We start from the raw sequence: 17,297 nt of genomic DNA, 5'->3' as shown, positions 1-17,297 counted from the left end.
TCTTATTTCAATTTCCAGGAGTGTAGATAAGAGCATGATTTACATGAACAGATAAATCATGATTAACACAAAACACACAGCACACCTTTCAAACAACCATCCCAAACAAGTGTGCCTGATTCTTCATCATTTGCCGTTTCCATAGGGTTGCTAGGATTTACTTCGGGGACTTCGACGGTGAAGGTGGGACAGCTCCGTTCTGTAGGAGATAATTTAACACCAAACCTCCTCCGCCATCTCACGCAAGTACCTGAGAGGTATGGATCCTGGGGAATGAGGGTGGAAAGGGTTTCCTGTCTTTGGGGCTATCTTATTTCTCTTCTTTGATCCTAGCATCCATATCTATTTTTTCCTTTCTTACTTCTCATTTGAGGACCTGTCCATTTTTCCCTCTTTCCATATTCATAAACTTCTGTCACTGAAGCCCTTCCTTATTAACATGGTTTCTAATAACCTACATATTACTTTAGATACAAAGGCCAAAGAATCAGACTACACAAACACACATTCACATATACACAAGTACACAAACATAGAATTACAGACTAGAAAGTCTGTCATGATGTGAGAACCATCAAGTGTTGTAGGGGAAAATGTGGATACATCTAGAAATATTCACATGTATATAGGAAGTTATGACTGTTCTAAATCAAATATACATAAGGAAAAGGTGTATATAAACAACGAAAGAGGCATGAGCAAAGAGAGAAAATGAAAGCAGGGGAGAACGTTAACCATGATGATCAATAAGAAATGTCAGTATAATAAATACTCTAATGAATTGAAGGACAGTGGGACATGAATAGTATATGTTAACATAATACCTATTGAAAGTATAAAAGTTGATAAGTAGACGAGGACTCTGGGGAGTAAATGATGTATTAAAAAATAAATGTCAAGCTTAAGATATAAATCTATCTTTACCAGAAAATACTTAATTATATTATACACAGAAATGTATACTAGGGTAATGAACCATGAGGCCTACTCAAAAATGATAATGGGGGCGTACTGAGCATTCACTAAGTATAAAGGGCAGGTGTACCTATGTGGAGATAGGATGACCTGTGACCTAAAAAATAGGGATGTTTTATAAGGGGCGTTCCTCCCAGAATGGAAAGAGGAAGTGCTCTCATAAGGTCAACCCACAAGTAAGGAATAGGTACTGATCCCAGGAGAAGGGGACAGTATTGTGACAAAATTTTATAGAAATTATTCTGGAAAGTATAAATTCTATGAATGACTAGCATTATTTTGTTTTGTAGAAATAAATGAGTGTCCAAAAGAACACTTTCAGTTCACCCAGTGTTCCTACAAACTACAAACTACAAAAAAATGAAAATAGTGAAAATAGTACATTCTAGGAAAAAGGTAGTACAGAAAGATAAGAATAGAAAATAGATTACTCTTGTGTCATAAACACCTGAAGTTTTCAATTGAAAAGCAAAATAAAGAAAAGAGAAACAGTCCTCACAATTCCTAAATATTAAAAAAGCTGACTAAAACCACAGGTCAAAGTAAAATAAGAATGAATAGCGAAACAGGAAGTGAAAGATTGTTCACAGTTATTGAAAGAAGGCACACGTATACTGCTGAAATATAAAGTGTTATTATGTGCAATATTAGTTGCATAATGATTATGTATAAAATATTGTGTGTTTAATCTGGGGTGGGGGATATGTAGTGATTCGAGAATTTTTGTGTGAATTCTAGAACCACTCAGGCTTCTACCATCTCAAACACACGATATTCTAGATATGAGTGTGGGATGGTAAAATCCTGCCTACTGCACATCACATATTTGTGTGTGCAGGTTTAAAGTCAGTAACGAGAAGAAAGTAGATGTGGCAGTTGAATAGCACCAACAAGTACTCGTCAGGCAATCCATAGATGTTTTAGATTAAGAACCATGGAGTTTTTATGCATTTCTGTGCCTACTGTGACATTGACTATTGTTATGTGAAAGCAGAACAGTTGAAAAAAGTAATCTTGAAAACTCTTAATCTAGTCTTGATAGAGGCAAGACCTATTTTATGATTCATGTGAAGCAGAGTCGTGGTTATTAAGCCAGCTCTTTTATAAATGTAATTAAATTTGTTTCTGACATTGGATGGAGCGAGTGACTTACTGGAAGTCATATATATATGTGGAAAGTAAGGATTTTATTCTGTATGGAGTCCAAATATACTGTGGGTTGATGAAAAGTAAAGTTTGCATATATACTTATTTCACAAGTAGAGAGAGAGGCTTAAATATTCCCATACGTAGCATCAGTCTACGGAGATGAAGTCAAGAGATTTTTCCAGCCGCCAGATAGCCAGCAAAGAAGATCGGCTGTGAATCTCAAGTAAGTCACCTCGTATAAAAGAAGTGGGAAGTTTGTATGTCTACTTCTCACTTTAAATCATCTTTAAAAATGTTAGAAGCTATAGCCAGATGGAGCAATCTGAAGGAGGGCAGTGAAGGGGGAGGGATAGCAGGGTACATGTGGGGGAAGAGAAGAGTGCCTGATGGGATGTGCAGGGCTAGAGACTGCCAGCTGCAACATCGGAAATTGGGCTGTGGAGGGGTGGGAGGGGGGGGGGGGAGAGGGAGCAGAGAAGTAGAGTAGCAGGGAAGGGGAAAGGATGGATTGATACATTGGCAGAGGATGCCATAAAAAAGATGCGGGGGGAGGGGGGCGGGGACAGCAACTGTTGGGTGAATGGTGTAGGTGTGCAGGGACATTAGGTTACCATACATAGGTTGAGGCTGAGATAATTTCAGGGGTGGAGAATATGTTGTAAGGATAATTCAGAAAAGCTGGTGGTGGAAGGGAGGATCCATATGGCTCAAATTGTAAAGCAGCCATAGAAATCTAGCATGTTATGTTCAGCTGCATGTTGTGCCAGAGGGCGGTGGGTCTACTTTTGCTCTTGGTTCCAGTTTGGTGGCTATTCATTCTGATGACAGCTTGTTGGGTTTAGTGATATATGGTGAGATTATTAAGACATTTTGATACTTACTAAAATAGTCTGAGATGAATGTGATTAATGCATGATTATAATTTAATACACTCCCAGTTTCACACATATCTGCCCTGCCCATCAGGCTATAACATTCACAATAGACTGTGCATCTCATCTTCTTAGTAAAACCTGCTGAAGTCTAAGTGGGTGATCACTTTCATAATACCTGGATGATCCAGTTACTCAACAAATCCCTTAAAATTTCATTCCTAATAACACAAGAAATAGAGCAGATGTTTCACCAAACTTAGGAAGTTGTGCCACATCCATTCTTTCATCAAACAGAAAGTAGATTTGCAAGTAACCTAGCATTAATCCTCTTGTTCAAATGTAAAATACAATCAGTTTAAATGGGGCAATCTGAAACCTGTATTCCACAGGCAACGTATATTGGAGGGTACTCTCATTGGAGTATGCTATACGTCTCACTGGATTATGCCCTCTTCTTAGCTGAGTGTGGAGTTTGATCTCATCTGAGTGGCTAAGGCGAGGCACAGTAAGAACAAGTATCTGGTTTAGTCAGCCAGGACTTTCTGATAGTCACTCCTAGCAAATCTTTTTCCCATCAGTGCATGTCTATGTACATTACAGTAAGGTGATAACATATAGGGGCACAACACAGAGTCACACGATTTTTTGTAAATGCATGCCTAGCTGACACTTGTGATTTTTAAGTAATCCTCAAGTGCTCTGATACAGAGAAAAATGAAACTATCTTCCCCACCCTTTGTAGTTGGATAAGGGATATTCTGGGGACTATCCCAGAAGACAATTCCATAAAAGAACAGTTAGTGAGAGGACATTAAATTAGTCAGCACCCTGGTCTTCAAACTGACAAAACGAATGAAAGATTCTCCAAGGTGCTGAACAGCCTATTCTTTATTAATTAATCAGTGTGTTGATTCAATTACCCCAAGGAGTTTTACACATATTGTCTTATAAGGTGCATGACTATAATTTTATTTCTAGCAATAAGCATGTCACTTTCATTTGTTTGAAATTATATTAAATGAATCTTTGTGAGTTTAAGACAAATTATTTGGTGTGAATTGTAGGACTGTACAGTTATCATTTGAGCTCTGCACAATATGACAGATTGTGGCCCTGATTAGTATGTTTGCATTAAGTAATGTTACCATTTTTGAGCTATTAATCAAAGTGAATGGGTGTCATTTATGTAGATTAGGAACAGGTTAGAACTCAGTATCAAATTTTGTGGGTCTTCACATTCTATATTTCCCAGTTCTGAGTTTAGTTTTACTTTTTGAGTTCCAGTTTGTCAACATGACCATCTGATTTCCATTTAGAAGTCCAGTGTTCATCCATCCAAGAAGGCTGCCATTAAAGCCACTACTTTTCAATTTCCTAATTATAATTTTATAAACCAAACAACCAAAAGCTTTATGGTTTGTTCAGGCCATAAGGATCTGAAACACAACCCAAGACTGCTCTTCAGGTCACTAAGTAGTCAAGAGTACAGACCAAAGCTGATGGAGATCTGTCAGTGTGCTCTGATGCATTACTTACGCTGTTCACATGTTGGTGTATTTGTACTCCATTGCCCATTGCGACAAAAAAGAATATTTTCACCCTTAAGTTCATATCCAGGATCACAAGTGTACCGCAAGATAGTTGTACCCTCCTGTATAGGTTTACCAGGATCAGGTGTACATGACTCACATCCCAAGACTGTATATGTTCCGTGTTCAGTGGTTGCTGGATACAAGCAGGGTCTATTGGAACATGTGAAAAAGAGTATGATAGTTAGGTGGAGTACAGTATGTGGAAATAATTCTTAAAACATAAATGAATTATTACCTGTTACCATCAATGCCACTGCCACAAAGAGCACGTGCTTCATCACTCCCATCATTGCAGTGACGTCTTCCATCACAAACACTTGATGATGCAATACAAGACCCAGACTTACACTGGAACTCATCAGCACTGAAATAGAAATTTATTTGTCTTACAGAAGCATCTAAATTCGGTTTATTAGTGTCACTGCAAACAAATTTATTGTATCACTATGGTAACATACAATGAACAACTTACAGTAAAAAAGAAAACAAAAAAATGTTCATATTCATGTACTATTTACAACTGTCAACACAATGTGAGTAACAGATTCAAGTAGACTAAAAACAAATATACTTGTCTTGAACTTTTCTTTTTTAGTCATATTTGCTTATACTCATTTTTGAAATTTGCCATTTATTAAGTCTTTTTTCCCAGCCAAATATTTGGCTACTACATTCATTAATTCTTCCTAACTGTCACTGAAAACACAGGGGTAAAAAGAAAAGAATGAATCACTGTAAGCAGCCCCTATTATTTATGTAGGCAAGTACTGCTTACTCCACCACCAGACATCACTTATACCAGATCAGCTGTCAAAGAGCACAGAAATTGTTAGGGTACTAATAAGCAGTAACTTTTTTGGATATAATGATATTCCTACCAATGTACCATAATTCTATCCAAACTTTAAAATCCCACAACCCCACCCCATAGGTTTCCTTCCAGTTAATTGATGTGATGAGTTAAGGTTTATTTCCTGACAGTTTGGAATGTGCAGTACCAATTTTCATTGACAAAAGTGGCAATAAGCGAGTGAACTTTAATTATAGTGCCACATAACTCCTCTCCATTTTTTTTCAAATATTTTTGAGAATCTAGCTTATAACACAATATTGGACCACCTTTCTGAAAGGGAAGAAGTGCCAGCTTCTGTACTCTTGTACAAATAAGTTGTTTAGATTGTAATATTAGTTCATTTAGTGCAAATTTCTCAGTAGTTAAGTGTATTACTGTGTTTTTATGCTTACTATCAAATGTCTCACTTTTCTTTGTGCAATGTTCCACACAACGTGAAAAGATCATAAATTTTTGTTGTAGTCTTATTTTTGTTTACAATTTCACACACTAAACTTGGAGAATCTCATTTATTTGTTATTTTTTATATCCAGAAATTTCACTAGAGTGTATCCCTTCTTTATTTACTTTATATTTCTGGAATGTAGCATAAATTTAAATTGTCTGATTCAGAAACTTTGCACTAGCAGTTTGTTTACATACAATTGCACATAGGTCTAATTTTTGTAAATATCTTTTCTTGTTTATCATTAGTTTAACTGGCTTAATCTTCCTAAAGTACTATTTTTATCATGGGTGAGAAGTGAACAACTTGCAATAGAATTGTTAGTTCTGGGGTTGAGTGTGACGGGTGCTGTAGATTTGTCCATTGGGGTGACTCTAATGGTGTGGGAATTGGGGAAGTAAATGAGGCTGATCTGTGGTTTTGTTGGCTGTGTAGTAGACAGGGGAAGATAATGAAACAGGAGGGGGAAACTGCAGTCCTTCAGGCTGAATTATGAGGGGTAGGAAAGATCTGGACAGAAAGGGAGTTGGGAAGTGGCAATAGGTATAAGGAATTCACCTTGAAGTTCACCTGAGAGCTTTATGGTGAATGTGAAAGGTTAGTTTGACTTGTTACTTCAATAAGAAGCTGATGAGCCTCAGGCATATGTAGGTATGGACAGGGCAAACAAATTTTCAGCAGCAAATTGGAAAGCATGAATGCAGCGAATTCAGTAAAGATAAAATGTTTTTTTTTTTTTTATGTTGTTCTCATGCTAGAGGTGTAGACCAACTTTTGTAGGATAACCTAGGAATAGAATACTGAGTCATCAACTTGTTATTCCTACTGCTGGTCTGGGGCGTGTGACAGAGGAGTTAGGATCAAAATCATTGAGGTTTTGGGGCCACTTGTTGACATACTGCCTGATAGCAACACTGGATAGAGAACACAAACATAATCTATGGATGTATAGAGTGCCTTCTCAGTACACACCATTTCTGTGATGTCATCATGACATAAGCTAGCCAATCAGATGCCATCATATGGGCATTAAAATGGAAGCCTTGCCAGTTTCATGACAATCAGGCATAGCCCCCAATGACATTGATGTAGACAATCATTAGAAGCTTGGGGCTGTACCTGAATTTGAGGTGGCAAGTAAACTGATAACTTTTTAAACCAGTATGGTAAACATTTGTTGACCCTTTTTATCCTGGTAGTGGAATGCTGGTTTACAGTGTTGTTATTGTTACTATTGAACAAGTTGTATGCATGTTATGTTGGTGAAGTCAATTTTTGAAAGTTCTTTCCAAATACCACAGAAAAAATAGTGGAGCACCTAGAAAACATGGTCTGATGTGAATGTAACTTCGTACATATGCATATATGTAAATGATTGGAGTTACAAACAATGGAAGTTCCAGATAGGAATATCAACATTGCAGCTAAATTGTAGAAGGAGAGTATAATGAAGTATTCTTTTACTTTGTTTTCAAATATTTGGGATTTTCCTTCTTGATACCACCAGCAACATGTTACAGACTTTTTACTAGATTATAAGATTCCAATTCAAACTGTAGAGAGGGGAGTATTGTCTACGTGGAAATTGTTTATACTCCTGGTTGTGAATAGCTGAGTCCATCCTAAATTCAGTCCTGTTATTAACCACCTTTAGGAAGAATGTGTGTTGGCATGTAAGTGTAACAACCCATAGGTCCCAGAAGAGGTTTCTGCACAATGTTCTACTGTCAACTTTATACAATATTCTCATTCCACACTTCTGTAAAATAAAAGCTTTCTGTATCTACATCTACACTCTGCAATCCCCCTTATGGTGTGTGGCATAGGGTACTTTCTGTACCTCCATCAGTTCTCCCCTTTCCAGTTCCAATTGTAAACAATTACTTGGAAGAATGAATGTCAGTAAGCCTCCATGTGAGCTTCAATCTCTCTCATTTTACCTTTGTGATCTTTTTGTGAGATATACATAGGAGGAATCTATTTATGGGTGATTCTTCCTGGAACGTAGAGACTCAGAACTAATGATAAACCACACTGTGATGCACAACACCTCTCTTGTAGTATCTGCTACTGGAGTTTGATGAGCATCTCTATGACACTTTTGTGCTTTCTAAATTGACCTGTAACTAAATGTGCTGCTCTTCTTTGGATCTTATCAATTTCTTCTATTCCTTCTATCTGGTTCTGTTCCTAGACTGTCAAGTGGTATGGGTACTGCTCAAATGAGGGTTTTGTGAGTTATCTCCTTTGTGGGTGGACTACACTTACTAAGGATTTTTCCAATGAATCTCAGTCTGACATGTGCCATACCTGTTATTAGTTTGTTATCATTCCACTTTAAATCTATCTATATCCATACTCATACATATTTTGTGGATGTGACTGCTTCCAAAGATCATGTACTCATTCAATAATGCATCTTTCTGCCTACCTATGCACCATACATTACATTTGTTTTTTCTCATTATCTGAAATAACCCAGAAGATAATGCCATACGACAGAACTGAATGAAAGGACGCTAGCAGTCCCTCCTGCAGGTCAACACAGTGAGACATTTATGAGAGCAAAGTGGTCAGAACTGAGCATTTTAGTTATCTGTTCCACATGCTGATGCCACCTATGTTTATTATCTACATGGATACTCAAAAACTTCAGACATGGGCCCTCATACAGTGTATACCCATTGATCTCTACTTCTTGTTGCTATAAGTCATTTGTAATTGTATGAAATTTCATAAGACAAGTTTTTGCACGATAAAGGTTATGGGGTTTTCTATGAACCAGTTGTAAGTCTGTTCCATTATTCTCCTTGGTGTATCTGGTATGGATGTACTTGGACCTTGTAATGCATCTAAGATATGGGAGTTCATTTCTGTGTTCAATTTGACATTTCGCATACACAAAATTTTGATAAATCAATTTAATAAAATATCAACTTTTGTTTAAGTTTCGAGAACATACCTTCACCGAGGAGTCAAGCAGTATATTGCTCCCTCCTACGTATATCTCGCAAAGAGACCATGAGGATAAAATCAGAGAGATTAGAGCCTACACAGAGGCATACTGACAACCTTTCTTTCCACGAACAATACGAGGCTGGAATAGAAGGAAGAACCAATAGAGGTACTCAATGTACCCTCCGCCATACACTGTCAGGTGGCTTGCGGAGTATGGATGTAGATGTAGATTTACTTTTGAATAGGGATGCCATCAATAATGAATTACGTGTCTGGTCTTGTTGCATCCATAAAACCAGTTATTAGCCTTTTTATTTTATTATTTTTTATTTAACTTTTTGATAAGTAGACAGAACAGTTAGTTTATTTTGAAAGTATAATTTCTTGATCTCAGTTTAATATAAAAAGTACATATATTATTTTTATTCAAATAAATCTTTGGAATGTATTGTCTCTGAATCTTAATATCTTCAACTTGGTGTTGAGACCTTACTGCTGTGAAATTATTGAATGATGATGACTATGAGGTTGTGAGTAGACTCTGTAAGGATTTGTTGATCGGCCAGAATAGTGAAGTGTTCTAACTTATGAAAAGTCTCTATAATTGTATGATGAAAGATGATGTGAACACAGAGAAAAGTGAATAAAGCTAGGAATTGTTAGTTCAGTCATTTGCTTTATGATAACCTGAGACCCATGTATTAATGCATAGATTAAAAATTAATATGGAGACTTCCTGCAGATAATGGAACGACTTTGAACAACAATAAGGTAGATGATCCAGACATAAAAAAGTTAGTATTTCCTACCCTTGAGAAACTAAAATATATTGCAAAAATACTCATAAATTATCTTGAATAAACAAAAATTCCATTTGATTCCTATGTAGTATCTATGTTACAAGGGGGAATACCCATAGATCACTCTCTGATTCTTGGCCTGGTGAAATAAGGCTGATAAAGGTGCAGGTGCCAACACTCAATAGCTTTTGTGAAAATGACAGTCAAATTTTTGATGCAACATCATCAGCCCACTTGTGCATTGTAAAACCAAGTCAGTTTGTAGCACAGTAGTTAAGAGAACAGTTTAGAAATTTTGCACCACATGTTCGAATCCAATCTCGTGTTTCGTTTTTCTTTTGTTGTCACAGATGTACATTACATTATTATCTCTTGTGACATTGTGAAATACAATGGAATTACCAACAAAAGAAATAAGCATTTCAAATCTTATTCAAAACAGAGCGTATCATCACAAATCTTATACAATACAATATAATTAACAGTAACTGAAAATGAAAAACATAAAAATTTTAGTATGTAAGTTTTTACTTTTACTTTTACTTTTATACTTCAAGAGAATCAGTACATTTGTAGAAACATTCAAAGCATAAAAATTCAGCATATCACAAGCAATGTGTGAAGGCACAAACATCAGTGTCCCTTTTTTTGTGACAATATCATTCGAAAACAAATTCCCTACTTTGTGATGATTTTGTAGCAAACTACCTGTATCTAAGCATTTTCTCAAAAGCAGCTGGAGCCCGGTATTGATTATGGATCAAGATTTGTATTTTAATTGCATCACTTCTACTTGTGATTTCTCCTTGCTGTGTGATGAGAGTAGGGCACTTCTGCAATCAGCTAACATAATTCTTTAACTCTCAGTAGAAGTATATGTCACAGGGCTAATATAATGGCATACACTAAGGAGAAGCTACTTTCAATGAATACTTCAGTATCTTGATTTCACTGACAAACAGCCTATCATATAAGGAGGGATTGTTTTGCCCAACCCACAAGTCAATAATGTACAGAAATGGCTGTATTTTTACTTAAAGTTGCTTTACTTTGTCCACTAACTGGTGATGGGTTTCGTTTGTAAGCTTTCCAGATTTTGTGGCTGTTGTGTGCACATTGCAGTGTAATTCCATTGATTGGTTTACATCGTGATGGACTTGAGGACCAAATTTATCACTAACTTCTGGAGACAAATGAAAATTGTTGGTCTTTCTGGAAAGTGTCAATCCATGTCAACAGTGATGATAAAATATGTTTTTAATAAGACCTGAAGTTTTTATTTCTTTTGCCATTAACTCCATTTTATTTAATGATATCATAAAAAGTACTAGTGTTGCATACTTCTGTAAAAACTGAAGGAAAACAGAATGTAAGATTGAATCTGAACACAGGGCACAAAATTCCAAAACTGTGCACTTAGCCACTGCACTACCAACGTACTTTGTTTTATGCCACACAAGTAGCCTGATGAAGTCACATTGTAACTTTTACCATAATTTTCTCACAAACTATTGTGTGCTTGCACCTATGCCAAAAGAGGTGCCCCTCTATTTTCATCCTTCTATCACCATGCCAGGTTTTGATTGCATCAGAAAGTGACCAATGGCAGGTTCCCTTTTGTTGCATTATTGCCTTACTCTCATTATTCACTAACAACTTTTTATCAATACACTTGTGTCATTAGCAAACACAATTTTTGAAGAATCCTACACTGTCTCCAATAAATCATTGACATGGACTAAGATCAGGGGTGGGTCAAGCTTCAAACCTTGAGGTACACAAATTTAATGTTTCCTCACTTTGAATTCAGTCTCATTCCTGTCATAGGGGTCATTTTTTAATGATCCTCTGTTTTCTACTGTTAAAATAAGATTCCATTTATGCAAGGCGAAGACCTTTAATTCCATACCATTTTAGTTCCCATAGTACAGTTTTGTGATCTACACATTTAAAGTCCTTGTAAAGATAATAGAAAATTCCAACAGGGTAGATTTTGTTGTTTAACTCTACTAGAACTGAATTTGTGAAACTATACAAAAGCCTTTACATAGCCAAACGTATCTGCCATTTCAAGGTTATTTTCAGAAATATGGTTCAGTAACCTGTGGTAAGTTAACAAGAATGAGCGAAATTGGCTTATAATTAGAGTTCAGTTGCTTAACTCCTCTTACATATACAGGGGTATTACAAATGACTGAAGCGATTTCACAGCTCTACAATAACTTTATTATTTGAGATATTTTCACAATGCTTTGCACACACATACAAAAACTCAAAAAGTTTTTTTAGGCATTCACAAATGTTCGATATGTGCCCCTTTAGTGACTCGGCAGACATCAAGCTGATAATCAAGTTCCTCCCACACTCAGCGCAGCATGTCCCCATCAATGAGTTCGAAAGCATCGTTGATGCGAGCTCGCAGTTGTGGCACGTTTCTTGGTAGAGGAGGTTTAAACACTGAATCTTTCACATAACCCCACAGAAAGAAATCACATGGGGTTAAGTCGGGAGAGTGTGGAGGCCATGACATGAATTGCTGATCATGATCTCCACCACGACCGATCCATCGGTTTTCCAATCTCCTGTTTAAGAAATGCCGAACATCATGATGGAAGTCTGGTGGAGCACCATCCTGTTGAAAGATGAAGTCGGTGCTGTCGGTCTCCAGTTGTGGCATGAGCCAATTTTCCAGCATGTCCAGATACACGTGTCCTGTAACGTTTTTTTCGCAGAAGAAAAAGGGGCCGTAAACTTTAAACCATGAGATTGCACAAAACACGTTAACTTTTGGTGAATTGCGAATTTTCTGCACGAATGCGTGAGGATTCTCTACCGCCCAGATTCGCACATTGTGTCTGTTCACTTCACCATTAAGAAAAAATGTTGCTTCATCACTGAAAACAAGTTTTGCACTGAACGCATCCTCTTCCATGAGCTGTTGCAACCGCACCGAAAATTCAAAGCGTTTGACTTTGTCATCGGGTGTCAGGGCTTGTAGCAATTGTAAACGGTAAGGCTTCTGCTTTAGCCTTTTCTGTAAGATTTTCCAAACTGTTGGCTGTGGTACGTTTAGCTCCCTGCTTGCTTTATTCGTCGACTTCCACGGGCTACGCGTGAAACTTGCCCGCACGCGTTCAACCGTTTCTTCACTCACTGCAGCCCGACCCGTTGATTTCCCCTTATAGAGGCATCCAGAAGCTTTAAACTGCACATACCATCACCAAATGGAGTTAGCAGTTGGTGGGTCTTTGTTGAACTTCGTCCTGAAGTGTCGTTGCACTGTCATGACCGACTGATGTGAGTGCATTTCATGCACGACATACGCTTTCTCAGCTCCTGTCACCATTTTGTCTCACTGTGCTCTTGAGTGCTCTGGCGGCAGAAACCTGAAGTGCGGCTTCAGCTGAACAAAACTTTATGAGTTTTTCTATGTATCTGTGGTGTGATGTGACCATATGTCAATGAATAGAGCTACAGTGAATTTATGAAATCACTTCAATCATTTGTAATAGCCCTGTATTTGTGTTACTACTGTGCGCTGCATATTTCAGTCTTTTAGGAAATATTCCTTGGTGCATTGATCGATTATATAGGTAATTCATGGTTGGTGCTACTGAGTCAGCACATGATTTTAGTACTTAAGCTGTGATACTATCACAGCCAAAATTATTTCTACTTTTTTAGTGACCTAATGATCTTTGTCATCTCTCTAACAAATGAGTTGGCAAAACTGATGTCTGATGGTAAACTACCTGTATAATTAAGTTTATTGGTTCTGCTGTTGATGAACAACTTTTTGTCCCTGTGGTTTCAGCTATTGTTAGGAAGAATTCTTTGAATTTAGTAGCCAATGATTTTAATTCCATATCCTCTGTCTGCTGCTACTACCATCTGGGAATTCAGTATCAGTAGCACTGCAAAATTGATTCATTTCTTGATTAATAATACTCCAATATGTCCTCAGATCATTCTCAGAATTAAGAATGTTTTGCACTTTATAAAATCAGAGAGATTGTTTAGTGCTATATACAGGGTGTTTATAAGAAGTATCCTATCCACCAATGCTAAAACAAAACTTTTGCATTGCTTATGATTGCTCAGGGATTTGCATCTGTCAACAGGTGATTACTGTGGTAATCTACTATCCCACCTAGTGTGAATCCTGTTTCATGTATTAAAATGCAAGCTGTGAACTACAGATCTTCAGCACTCCTCTTTCAAATCCATTGGCAGAACTGTAATATGGCATGATGAGGTGGTCTTGCAACCTGATGGCTTGCTCACACTGAGTGGGTACAGTAACTACGTGTGCAGAATTGACCACATAGGAATGTGGTTTATAATGTTATCACCACCAATTCTTTGCACACTTACTTCAGGATCATTATCTACTCATCAAAATACTCACTCCTCAATTCTGGTCCACCAACTGTGTGAGATCTACTGTGATTTTTTTTGTCATAATCAGAAATGACCCTGGATCTCCAGTTGATGAAAGCATGCAGACATTTTTTTTCGACAAAATATGTCATTGATTACACGATTTGGCATAATCAATGTAGAACTGTCAATTAACACCACTGGTTTGACTATAGCAGAATACTGAGTCTGCCACATGGAATAATGGGACTGCATTTCCCTTTTTACATTGTTCATACCCTATGAAAATACTCACTGATCTTGTTCTTGTGTCAGCACAATTTCTAAACAGTGAACACACACACACACACACACACACACACACACACATTTTCAAAAAAAAACAGAGCACCTTGAATAACTAGAGATGGGACATAAATATTCACAGGACGTGTACATTAGTACATTCTGCAGAAATGAACAGCATTTGAGTTCAGCATGTGATCACTTACATAGGTCAAGCTGATCACAGTGCCCTGGACACACATCAACTGTGGTTTGTGGTTGTACCTAATAGCTTCCCACACCATAGGGTGTTGAGCTGGTGCTGCATGTCTTGTGTGAATGCAGTCACTGTGATGCAACTCCCCCAGTATGTATCAAACCAAAATGTGGCCATCATTTTCACAAAAACAAAACCTGGATTTGTCTGAAAACATTATCTGATGCCATTCTGGTTCCCAGTGACATCGTTCCATACATCATTGGCATCTAACATCTTTCTGCACATTTGTCAAAGGTAGGTGAAAAGGTGGACAACATGCATGTAACTCATGCCGTTATAAACGACAATGGACTGTCAGCCCTGATAGTGTATGATGTGTTACATGGTTCCACTGCTGTGCCAGAGTAAAGGAGGATGCAGATGTGTAATACAACACCATTCAGATGAGGTGTCAGTCTTCTTGGGGGGTGGTGACCTGACCCATCTCATCGTGTTCTACAGCTTTCCGTGAACCATTCTGCACACACCCGTTGCACTGCCGAAACACTTCATCACACACGAGCATCATTTTCCAGATGGTAGCATCACATTTTCTCATGCCAATAATATGCCCTCTTCAGACTCACTGGTTTGATGGTACAGTTTGTGCATATGTCTGTCAGGCATCCAGTGTGTCTGCTCAAGTCACACCGATCCATTACCTCCAATTCATAGGAACAATAGGAGCTACGGAAAATTTTAACGGTAGGTGGTGTTGTGCCACAATTTCAATTTTGACTTAGGACCTGTGGGCCAACATAGTTCAAATGTTAATTATTTCTACAAAAACACTAATGTACAAGTCCTGTGAACATGAACATCCTATCTCTAGTCTTTTAAGGTTATCTGTTTATCTGAATATGAGTGTGCATATAACCTTTTGCCTAGTTTTATCTTATAAAAAATTGATGCATTTCTTTTTTTAAGCACCCTGTTTAGAACCTTAGTTGGGACGCTAAAATAACCAGCTTTTCTGCCTAGAATATTTGCTCAGTGATGGTAAATGAATAATATTTAAGTACTATACTTACTTGCAGCTAGGAATTTTAGATCGGCATTCTGGAAGACGTTCATCAGCACCGTCTGGACAGTCATTTCTGCCATTACATTTCAGTTGAGAATTAATACATTCTCCAGTGGGACACTGGAACTTTTCTTCTGTACAAGGAACTGAAGCCTGGAGCACATTGCTTGCAATGAAATTAGTAACTGCAGGCCTGTTCCAACATAAAAAAATATGGTAAGTGCAAGAATAATTTCTACATGCCAGAGAAAAATAATCAGTCTTTTTATGCCAAATAAGCAATCTGTAATACATCACAAACACAGAAGTTAATTTTTGCATGTGATTTAGTATCTCCACATTTCACTGAAATTATATAATAGTGCTTTATGTTATGACATGTACGTTCAGTTGTCTTGTCATTTCATATTTGGATGAATTATTAAGATCTTTATCAAAGGTTGATTTCAACAGAACAGTTGTCCACAGTGACTGTAATACATTTTCAAAAAAGGAAAAGGAACTCAGCAATCAGTTGCAGATCCAACCTGTATTTTTATTGCAGATCTAGATTTCACCTTTAGCATTGCTATCTTCGGTGCTTTTAAATCAAGTCATATAAACTTGTTAAGTTTTTGACAATACATGTTGTCTGGTCAGGTATGCCTTAAAATCTTATGGTAATATGTGTTGTCAAAAGCTTGACAAATCTATAAGACTTGATTCAAATGCACTGAAGATAGCTATGCAATAGGCAAAATCTAGATCTGCAATAAAAATATAGGTTGGATTTGTGATTGATTGCTGAATTCTTTTTCCTTGTTGTAAGATCTTTATGACAGCTTACATTTATCTTCAACAGTAGTAAGCAACTGATCACTGAAATTGTAACTGGGTCTTTTTTCTTGCTCATTAGTGAACTAGAAACATGGACTTCAATGAGGGGGGGGGGGGGGGGGGGGGTTGGGAGGGGAAGGTTGTTGCATCCTTCAGTTATACAGATAGCTGCACTACATGTGTAACCACAATGGAGGGTTATCTGCATAGAGACCAGACAAATCTGTGATTCCTGAAGAGGGGCAGCAGAGCAGTCTTTTTGGTAATTGCAAGGCGACATACCTGTGTTGGCTGTGGGTTAAAATTCCCCCATGATAACCTCTGCCTGTCATAATAGGTGACTAATAGGGGACTGACTGGCCACCAGTCTAAGTGTGCCTCCCCCCATTTATATCAACAGCAACAGCTTCCTCAGAGGATGGATAAGCAAATCAAGGTCAGGATACGTGAATGCAGAGGAACTGATGCATCTCAGTCAGTAGCATAGAATGGGGAAGGCAAAAGGGAACCACTCTATTAAAGATGTAAAATACAACAATGGAAGTTGACATTAATGAGGAATCAGTTACTGATCATGGGTTTTGGAACCCTAAATGTGGCAGGACAGTTAGAGAGCTTCTCAAGATATTATCAAGAAGAAGGGAGTGCAGACTGCATGAATGCTATTAAAAGCAGGAAAACTGGATGAAGTGAAAGACCACATGAGGAAGAATAAGATAGGTGTATTAGGTCTATGTGAGAGAAGACAGGAAGGAAATAGGGATTTCTGCAGTTACGAGTTTAGAATAATTTATAGTGGCGGTGAGAACACAGAAAAGCATGGAGTGGCAACTGTAACAGGAGGAAAATTGTCAAGTAATCTTTGCAATACTTATGTCAGTAGCCAGTTAATGATGGTAAAAATAAA

General features: G+C 37.5%; 1 protein-coding gene across 1 annotated transcript in view; it reads right to left on the bottom strand.

Moving 5' to 3' along the window:
* The window catches only part of LOC126094930 (modular serine protease-like), a 327,160-nt gene that overhangs the window by 142,142 nt on the left and 167,721 nt on the right, over window positions 1-17,297 (bottom strand). The window contains exons 4-6 of the mRNA XM_049909577.1: window positions 15,582-15,767; window positions 4,827-4,955; window positions 4,536-4,741 (exon numbers count right to left, since the gene is read on the bottom strand). Of these exons, the coding sequence (XP_049765534.1) occupies window positions 4,536-4,741; window positions 4,827-4,955; window positions 15,582-15,767 (521 nt within the window). The remainder of the gene's footprint in view (window positions 1-4,535; window positions 4,742-4,826; window positions 4,956-15,581; window positions 15,768-17,297) is intronic.

This window comes from Schistocerca cancellata, chromosome 8 (genome assembly GCF_023864275.1).
Source record: "Schistocerca cancellata isolate TAMUIC-IGC-003103 chromosome 8, iqSchCanc2.1, whole genome shotgun sequence".
In the NCBI taxonomy this organism is placed as follows: Eukaryota; Metazoa; Arthropoda; class Insecta; order Orthoptera; family Acrididae; genus Schistocerca; species Schistocerca cancellata.
This window is presented reverse-complemented; position numbering and strand designations above follow the sequence as displayed.